This window comes from Paramormyrops kingsleyae, chromosome 7, assembly GCF_048594095.1.
Source record: "Paramormyrops kingsleyae isolate MSU_618 chromosome 7, PKINGS_0.4, whole genome shotgun sequence".
NCBI lineage: Eukaryota > Metazoa > Chordata > Actinopteri > Osteoglossiformes > Mormyridae > Paramormyrops > Paramormyrops kingsleyae.
Genome location: NC_132803.1, coordinates 758,443 through 768,884, shown reverse-complemented (window position 1 = coordinate 768,884; position 10,442 = coordinate 758,443). Strand labels below are relative to the sequence as shown.

Below are 10,442 nucleotides of genomic sequence, written 5' to 3'. Positions count from 1 at the left end.
CACACAGAGCCTGACAGACACTCAATAAATCATGAGAGGTCTGCTGCATGAGAAATAAGGCCAGACCATGAAGCAGGCCACCAGAGCTGGACAAGCAGAAAGTAGTCATGCCCACACTGATGGCTGTGGTGGGCAAAGTACTGCAGTCACACCCAAGCTCAAAAGTACAGTATCACACATCCATTGTGAACCAAGGACAGACTAGAAGTGATGCCTGTAGTCCTGGAGGCATTGCACCAAGAACAAGAGATAAGGGAGCAAATGATTCAGTAGGTCTAGTTTAATTGTGAAAGAGCCAAGCATTACAGCAAGCAGCCCCAAGATCAACATGGTTTAACACAACACAGCTCTGAACTGGAAGACAGTCAGTCAAGCATGCATTATGGCTGAAGCGCCTTCAGGAGTTGTAAGCGTCCTCGTCCCGGGCCAGCGTGGAGTTGTAAGCGTCCTCGTCCCGGGCCAGCGTGGAGTTGTAAGCGTCCTCGTCCCGGGCCAGCGTGGAGTTGTAAGCGTCCTCGTCCCGGGCCAGCGTGGAGTTGTAAGCGTCCTCGTCCCGGGCCAGCGTGGAGTTGTAAGCGTCCTCGTCCCGGGCCAGCGTGGAGTTGTAAGCGTCCTCGTCCCGGGCCAGCGTGGAGTTGTAAGCGTCCTCGTCCCGGGCCAGCGTGGAGTTGTAAGCGTCCTCGTCCCGGGCCAGCGTGGAGTTGTAAGCGTCCTCGTCCCGGGCCAGCGTGGAGTTGTAAGCGTCCTCGTCCCGGGCCAGCGTGGAGTTGTAAGCGTCCTCGTCCCGGGCCAGCGTGGAGTTGTAAGCGTCCTCGTCCCGGGCCAGCGTGGAGTTGTAAGCGTCCTCGTCCCGGGCCAGCGTGGAGTTGTAAGCGTCCTCGTCCCGGGCCAGCGTGGAGTTGTAAGCGTCCTCGTCCCGGGCCAGCGTGGAGTTGTAAGCGTCCTCGTCCCGGGCCAGCGTGGAGTTGTAAGCGTCCTCGTCCCAGGCCAGCTGGGCCACACTCTGCTCAGCAGCTCTCAAGAGGCCTGGGGAGAGAGAAAGAGAACAGGTTTGTCCATACTATGAGAAGTAAATGTTAAATACAACAAAAAAGTAATTAAATAGTGTTTAAAAGGATAACTTACCATCATGAAAAAATAGCGCCAAAACAGACAAAAGCCATATTGCAGCCATTACCGTTTTACAACTAGCAAATCAACTAACCTACCAACTTGGTTGTTAACAAAAGTGATCCAAAAACATAGACTTTACTGCTTTTATATGCTGTCAGCGCCTGCGGAATCACTTCGTTTCTGTGCAACGCAGCTGTTAACCGTGTTAAATAAACATCAGAGCTAATTAAAATTATTTGAAACCATTTGGGGTTAATTGTGTTGATTGATTCTCTGCCATATATTTTAATGTTGATTTTGAATAAGTAGTCTGTTTTTTAAATACGATGGGTATTGTGTATGTGCCTTCTAAAGCGGAAAATCACCGTCTTGATGCATTTTATAAGGCGATTAAATTTGCACTCGCAGTGTTAAAGTTGAGCCTCTAGGTCTAAATTGACGGAGTCTGTTCGTGAACTAAGGTGTATCTGAGGCGCTCTGGCGTTTTTCATTATGGTATCCGATCAATATTAAGATGTTTATTTATGGCGACTATATGTAGCATGTGCTAGAATGGGGTGTTGCACAATTTGGGGGAAAAGAAACGGGATTGCAAAGATTAGTTCTGCTGCGAAGTTGTGATGGTGATTGACTGATTATGACGTGTAAGATGAAGGCTACACCCAAAAAATAACCGTGGACATTTTAGCTAATTCATTGTGATTACTGTGATTTTATTTTAAGTGCTGAAAAGTGAACTTGAGAATGATGTTGAAATCGAAAATACAGCAAACTGGTGGTCTGTTTGCTGTGCACTTTTTAATTCCTTACAGTACATGGGACCAACTAGGTACCAGCCGATTGATTGCTCTGTATTGTTGTTTGCAATAACTCCGAGACAGCACGGAAGGAATTTAGGAGTTACCGCACACGAAAATAAGTGATGTATAAGTAAGTAAATAGACTCAGGGGTTGAGCGGGTGGCCCTGAGCCCTCCCCTGGATCGGCAAGGGCCCTCCTCTAGCTAAAAGATGCATGCCTTAACACGTACTAAAAACATAGACCAGTTACATTGATATATCTCCTAAACTCTCGACAGCTAGAGCGTATTATTTGTGTTTTAACTGTGACTTGCGATTTTATATATATCTGTCATTTTTGGTATACATTTTTATTATGGTGGGTGTATGGTGCAATTTCTAAAAAAAAAAAAAAAATGTAAAATCCCTACAATATATTTAAGGTAGCAAAGCTTAAATAGACTAAATATTCACTCACTTACATTATGCCCAGACTACCTTAAATCCGTCAAGTTACCCCGATAAGCCAGTAACCCCGCTTCATAGTACAGGCGACAGGTAGGCTACCTTCTTTAAACTGCGTTTTGTTAGACTACATATTGTAGTCTTTGTAAATATGTATATAGTTTAGCCTAACCCAGCCACTTAAGGGAGCAAGCCAGCTCAACTAGGTGCCGGTGTTCTGTCGATATATGCTGCCTTGTCGAAAAATGCTACCGTAGTGCTAATCGATAGCCCTAACCCTAACCACCCAAAACCCCTAAAACCCTTACCTTAACCCTAACCCCTAAAACCTAACCATAATCCCAAAACGGTGGAACTGCAAATGCGCAAAGGCTTGATAGCACGTCTCGATAGGTAGTATTTTATGACAGAACACCGGTCCGAAGCCCGGATTAATGGGGAGGGTTGGCGTCAAGAAATAAAGATCGAGGCTGTATCTTCACTGCATCACTGATGTCAAAATGTGGGAAATATGTGGTTGTATAAATAAATGCGTTAACGTATGTTAATGATTCTGTGCTGTCTAAATTGTATAACAAGTTAGGCTACATGACATTTGAATGGGCTATACCCGGACGCATGGACGCATTATGAGAATGAAAGACGTTGTGTGCGCACTAATTAACCTATACCCTATTCACTTAGACAAGACACTGTAATTTTTGTAATAGAAATGGATGAGATGGGCAGGCAGCTGGAGTTGGAATTTTTGTCCTTGGTAAAACTCTGACGGTCTCCACAGTGGTAACAACGTTGTTTTCTAGGCACAGCCAAACAAATCTCCTGTCTGAAAAGGCGTAGAAAACGCAATTTAGCCACTAAAACTTTACAGTTTTTGTGAAGGACAGTTGAATTCTCTCGTTAAGTTTTTTGTGTTCTTGCACCCACACTTTAAAACTCGTTTTAGCGCCGCCACATATACGTATGCGTGCGTAGGTGTGTGTGTGTGTGTGTGCGCGTGTGCGCGCCCGCGCGCGGGGAGGCCGATCGGTGTTTTGCCCCGGGGCGTTGTGTGCAGTTGTTCCGCCACTGAGTAGACTCCTAATAATGAGCGCAGGATGCGTTTTAACGATTCACGGGATGTCAGGATGATATTTATGAATTTCACATACAAAAAAATTCCCATTTTCGTCACAGGGTACGTACCTGTATGGCTACGCCACTGGTGATGGCAGAGATGAATTTCTTAATAAACTCCCCCTGAAATCTAAGCTTATTCCTCCATCCATATTCAATGACAGTTTATATCCCATACAGGATTGTGGTGGATATCATGTGTTAGATGATTTCATCACACATAACAACCTTGTCTGATTTCTGATCTATCACACTGCTTGATGAGTGTATTTTCCAAGGCACTTAATTGCTTAAACCATGATTTGGTCTAATAATTATGGTTTACTCGTATTGATATCCACTTTAAAGGTTATGTTAAGAACAGGGCGGTGCAAGCAGAGTGGTATCACAGAGTGCCATCATCCACTTGTTTCCATGGGGGGGGGGGGTTCCTCCAGCTGCCTACAGAACTATGTTATGTTGCATGTAACTGAATATTTGTGTGCATGTCAAAAACTATATGCTAATCAGTAGTACTGTATAGTGCACCCAATGTCCATTTTCTAAAATCTCCACAGCGTGGTCCCCTGTTACCCAGAGTGATGCTTGCGTCTCCTTGCTAACTGAATGCAGCATCTTCCACAAGCGGGGCCAGCTCAGTGAACACCCGTGTCATCATGCTGGCTGCTGTGCTCCCTCTCTCCTCTGGGTGGGAGTGTGGAACATCTTTGACAGTGAATGGACACCTTGGGGGTGACAGGGACAAAGGGGACACCATCAGGATGGGGTTTCCGTGGTTTAGAGTAACTAGTCTTTTCTCGCTGAGAGGTGGCTTTCTCCTGAAAACCACAGATATGGTCCTATGTAGACCAGGCTCCAAAAGAGTGTCCTGCACGGGTCCACTTTTGGAGACCTGTACCCGCACAGTACAGCACCACACCCGCCCGTGCACCCGTGATTATTTCAAAGTTAAATCCGCACCCGCCTGAGCCCATTAACATTCCGCCCGTTACCCTCCGTACCCGTGATAAATTACAATTAGTTTTTTCTATGCACCTCTCAACGCGACAAGCGCTAGGCCTACATGAATTTTGAATTGAAATGAAAAAGTCCGTTTAACACAAAATCAAATCAGATAGATCTAAGCTATCCATACTGTGACGAGCGTGAAAGAGAGAACACGACCACACTATTCAGCAATGTGTATGTGAATGTTTGTCGAGGCGGTTATCTAATGGTGCGTCTGTTTTTCTCTCGGAACTCGGAAATTCCGACAATCTCCCGTTCTAGCTACCACATCTCGGAACAAACATGGCTGCCTCCATGAACACGCTGCTGTGTGTTGTTGCTTTATATTTTAGCAGATTTGGAGTGAGATTATTTTTTCCGAGAGACAAACAAACAAGAAACATGAACTAGTCAAAGCACATTAAAAGCTTTATAAAATATTTTAGCACATTCATAGCAATATTCTTTTTTCGAGAGGCAAACAAACTACAAACAAACCAAAGAAACTAACTAGTCTGGTAAAAATCAGATATTGCATGCTAGGATACTGTTTACGGTCATGATATGGTATTCTCTAAATCGAACACGTGCAGTTATATTTATAACTATTAATACATTTGTTCCCAAATGTGCAATTTAAATTGGTATTACCACAAACTAACGGTCACGCCTATCTAAGGGTAAGATGGGCTGTTTGAATGTGAATATGTAATGTAATGTCTGTACAATTTACCCAAAGTGTGATATCTGTTGAGGTGCAACCCAAAACACCAATACCATATACTGATGTGAGTCAGTAACATACATAATACAGTATAAGTAATTGTTAATTAATTAATACAGATGGTATGAGGTGTGAACCGCCAGACTGGTATGGCACGTTTGGTGTCAAACTGATGGACAATCATCAGTAAAGGGGGAATCAGTCTGGTCATAAATCCCAAAAGGACTGATACAGACCCCCGTACGAAAGCTCGCCAAATGGATGGTCAGCCGTTGGTTCAGGTGTCGAATTCCTGGACATCCCTATTCATGAACTTTAGACCATAAAACCTGGCACCTCAGAACAAAGCCTCGGGAGCAGCAGAAAAGAACATCAGCCCAGGAGAAGAGAAGCCCGCAAGAAGCCCTCCTGAAGCCTGCCGGTGAAGGCCTGCTACCCAACAGAGAACTGCAACCAAGACAAAGTCTTTCACCTTAAAGCTTCACAAGGAGAGAGAATCCAAGGGGCTCCACTCCAACAACCACTCCAAACGCCGCGCCTTCCTAAGTGCCATCATCCCATCAGTTCATCAGCTCTGCAACCAACTGTCAAGACCCCCCCCCCCCCCACTCTGCAACCAAGTAAACCAACTTCCTTCCATTCTAACAATCTAAGTTGTTCTGTTAACCTGCTATATAACTTTAGGGTTGTGTTTCCACAAACTGTGCTTGCTTTGCAGAACAGTATTTCCATTTTAAGGTTACTCATTTAAATTTGGTTATTGCATTTCCATAATTACATTCTGTCTGCTTCTATTCCGTTATTTTGTATTTGTTGTTTGTGTTAAGTGTAATGTCTGTCATGTTAGTTGTACTGTTAGTTAGGAATAAATGCATGTCTTTTACACAACTTTAGCCTCCGTTCATTGAGTGCTCACAATAGTCCCTGCCTCTGTGCGATCTGGCTACTAAGCTCTGAAAGCTCAAACTCGCCTGAAATATCGCGAGACTCTCTCTCCACAGCTGTGAGGGGAGCTTCGCTACCAATCGTTTACGTTACCTGGTGACGCAGCTCGGTGGACGAGTATTCTAACCCAGGTTACTAAGCGATACTGGTAATTAGTTAATCACATTCAAGTCTCACATTAACTGACTCACGGGGGTAACCGCAATTGAGTTTGGAGGAACCAATCATTCAGCATAACAATTAAATAATAATCATCGTTAAATAATAATTAATTCAAATGTAATTAATTTCAAAACATATTGGTGGAGATATTAAAATTTACCTGAGTTAATAATTCCTACCATATGAAGGGATGCTCCATGGGCATCGTTTGGTCCGATGTGTAGATGTATGAATTGATGCGGCAGCAAAAATATGAGGGTCAGGCAGAAAAAGAGTCTCTTTAAACGGCAGATCTGACCATACAGCCATCCGGGGGGGTATGGTGCCTTTCCCAGGCAGCACAGCTGCACCCTGGACAGGATCCCAGCCCATCGCACAACACAGATGCATGTACATATTTTACAAGCAATTTAGATGCAATTTATATGTCAGTGAGCCCAACAGTGAGAATAAAATATCACACCTGGAGGAATCCTGCCCAGACGTGCAACCTGCACAAACACACAAAGCAGGGGGGGGGGGGGGGGGGGTTCCGAACCAAACTGGAATGAATCAGTTATGAAAAGTGGGTAAAAGCCTATTTCAGGATTCCCCAGTTCAGTTCCTGGAGAGCCAGAATCCAACACAATTTACCAGTGGTGGTTCTAACTTCTAGCTAAGTTGAAGCACCCTGGGTCAACCCCCCTTTTAGCATCGTGACCTCTGCCCCTGCCAACAAAAACTGTGTCTGCATGAGATTGGAGCAGAGTGGCTGTTTTTGGCAGCTCTAGCACAGGTATCGTTTGAGGTGCTGCATGAGATTGGAGCAGAGTGGCTGTGGGAGCAGGGTAATGAAAATAAAAAGATGCTTTATTTGCCAAAATACGAGTGTAGGTACATCTGAATACTTCATCTCACATACAATGAGGAAAATCATTATTTGACCCCCCATTTAAGTCCTAAGTTCACCCATTTATAAAGAAATGAGAAGTCTATAATTTCAATGGTATGTTTATTTCACATCAGAAGATAGATTTTCAACAGAGCAAACAAGAAAAAATCATTATGTAACAAATATAAATTTATCTAAGGAAATAAGTATTTGATCCCCTTCAAATCAGCAAGAAATTAACACAAGTAGTACTTAATTAAGTATTAACAGATACCAAGCCAGCATTCACATTTAATGGCATTACTTTGTTTAAAAAATATTCTTTGGTCACTAACCTTTCTAGATCTTCAATCTTATCACCAGGAGAGACACCAGAGAGCCGTCTAAGGATGTCAGAGACAAGATTGTTGACCTTGACAAAGGTGGAATGGGCTACATGACCATCAGCAAGCAGAACTACATGGGAGGAGCTTGATAATGATCTCACAGCAGCAGGGACCTCGATTGCCAAGAAAATCATTGGTAGCACAGTTATAGTTTGAAATCCTGCAGTGCTCACAAAGTACCCCTGTTCATGAGGGCCCATGTTCAGGCCCATCTGAGGTATGCCAGTGAACACCGGAATAATTCCAATGAGGCTTGGAAGAATGTGATGTGGTCAGATGAGACCAAAATCGAGCTGTTTGGCATCAACTCCACTCACCGTGTTTGGAGGGAAAAGAATGCTGACTGTAACCCCAGGAACACCATCCCTTCTGTCAAACACGGAGGTGGAAGCATTATGCTTTGGGGGTGTTTTTCTGTCAAGGGTACAGGACGGCTGCACTGCATCGAAGGAAAGATGGATGGGGCCATGTAGCGTAAAATCTTGGAAGAGAACCTCCTTTCTTCAGCTAGCACTGAAAATGCATTGTGGGTGGGTCTTCCAGCAAGACAAAAACCCTAAGCTGCTTCAAGAAGAAGCAGATGAAGGTCATGGAGTGCCCTAGCCAGTCTCCGCACCTTAATCCCATAGATGACCTATGGAGGGAACTCAAGCTTCGTGTATCCAAGTGACAACCTAAAAACCTTAAAGACTTGGAGGAGATCTGCAAAGAGCTCCTGCTGAGCTGTGTGCAAACCTGGTGACCAACTACAAGAAACATCTGACAGTTGTGCTTGCCAACAGTGGTTACTCCACCAAGTACTAAAGCATGTTTTCCAAGGGATCAAATACTTATTTCCCTAAATAAATTACAAATTGGTTTGTAACTGTTACATAATGATTTTTTCTGGCTTGTTTTGTTGATATATTTATCTTTTGCTGTTAAAATAAACCTACCAGGGATGTTATAGACTTCTCATTTCTTTATTAATGGGTCAATTTAAGAATTCAGCTGGAGGTCAAATAATTATTTCCCTCACTGTATGCCATCATACTCTCCTGTGGGGACACATCCACACACAGGGCAGCTTGGGGTCTGAGTGCTGGGTCAGCCATTTATCAGGCTGTTAAGAGCCTTATTCAAGGGCTCCACAGACATGTGACTATTCTGCCATGGACAGGATTCAAGCCAGCATCCTTCATAGGCACAGAGGGCCTGTCTGCTGAGGCTCACATACAGGAAGACTTGACATCCACGTACTGTGGCTGAGAGGAGCCGGAGAGGCAGAGGAGCGTACACTATTTGCCCAGAGGAGATGCAGGGCCTGTGACCTCAGAGAGCACAACGATTCGGAGGAAGCTGAGGACCAGCCTCAACTGGCCCTGATCCAGGCATCTCAAATGTCATCTTTCAAGCAGCTTCGCAATGGCTGACGGTATCACGCCATTCAAGGCTCGTCAGTGACATTGGCTCTTGTGCCGAACCTCATGCTCAAAGGAAAGAAAATTATATTTAATTGCCTTAATTTGCTTTTAGAAGTGAGGTTTTTTCAGGTGTAAGGGGCCAGCTGCACACTGAAGGGTTCAATGTAAGTGTGTCCAAAACAGAATAACAGCACTTAATAATGGTACCTAAGTACACTAATCTCACATAGGCTGTTATTCTTCATTAAAATTGCAGCTTTTCATCCTATTTACACCAATTTATCAGAGTAGCCCATCAGTTCTTTTAAAAAACAGCTATTTAAATTAGATTATGCCAATTCAGTTCATTTTCATTGCAGAGCCACACCAAAGCTGGACTGGATTAACTGCAATGCAGGGGGCAGCATCAGAGGCATGATGGACCAGGATGACACCCTGGAGAGCAGAGCCGACAGAAAATGACAGAAAGTCACTGGCTGCTCCGGGGAAGACATTTCAGCCACCAGGGCCGCAAGCCGCAGTATAACCTGACGAAGACATTTCAGCCACTGGCGCTGCCAGCCGCAGAGCGCAGCACAACCTGACGAAGACATTTCAGCCATCAGGGCCGCAAGCCGCAGTGCGCAGCACAACCTGACGAAGACATTTCAGCCACCAGGGCCGCAAGCCGCAGTGCGCAGCACAACCTGACGAAGACATTTCAGCCACCAGGGCCACAAGCCGCAGTGCGCAGCACAACCTGACGAAGACATTTCAGCCATCAGGGCCGCAAGCCGCAGTGCGAAGCACAACCTGACGAAGACATTTCAGCCACCAGGGCCGCAAGCCGCAGTGCGCAGCACAACCTGACGAAGACGTTTCAGCCATCAGGGCCGCAAGCCGCAGTGCGCAGCACAACCTGACGAAGACGTTTCAGCCATCAGGGCCGCAAGCCGCAGTGCGCAGCATAACCTGACGAAGACATTTCAGTCACCAGGGCCGCAAGCCGCAGTGCGCAGCACAACCTGACGAAGAGCATTCAGACTCCGGCGAGGAGGGAGTGTGTGCAGCACCAGCTTGATGTTCCCTGCAGCATGCAAATGATCAGCATTTACCACATTTCATCTGCTGACATGTGGATTACAGCCTGATGCTCCCTTACTCTAGACTCTATTTTTTAAAGATCATGTCTCCTGTTTTCTGAATCCTTCCATTAAAAGTGCCTCACAAAACACTGAGCTCAATCAGAAACAATTCTTACTTTCACTTGCTTACCAAGTGACACATTTTAAAGCAGATAATCGGACAACGTTCCTGGGCCTATTGTGACCGTGTCTTTTGTGTGCTCTGGCGATTCTCTGAATGGTGAGGAAGGTGAGTGAAGTCCAAGGTCATGCTTATGCTTGGTTGTCTGTGAACCAGCGGAGTACCTGCCCTCAGAGAGAGATGTCAGCTGATGGTCAAGATTAGGAATAAGGGATGAACGGAGGGAAAAGGAGACAGAATGACAGA

The 10,442-nt window shown here is 45.1% G+C and overlaps 1 protein-coding gene across 1 annotated transcript; it reads right to left on the bottom strand.

Annotated features, from left to right (window-relative positions):
* Positions 1–265: 265 nt before the first annotated feature.
* Positions 266–1,303, bottom strand: LOC140592053 (uncharacterized). Its single transcript, XM_072713924.1, has 2 exons — positions 1,126–1,303; positions 266–1,026 (listed from the first exon to the last, which is right to left on the bottom strand). Exons 1-2 carry the CDS (start codon positions 1,172–1,174, stop codon positions 398–400), a joined length of 678 nt encoding a protein of 225 aa, XP_072570025.1. The 5' UTR covers positions 1,175–1,303; the 3' UTR covers positions 266–397.
* Positions 1,304–10,442: the final 9,139 nt, after the last annotated feature.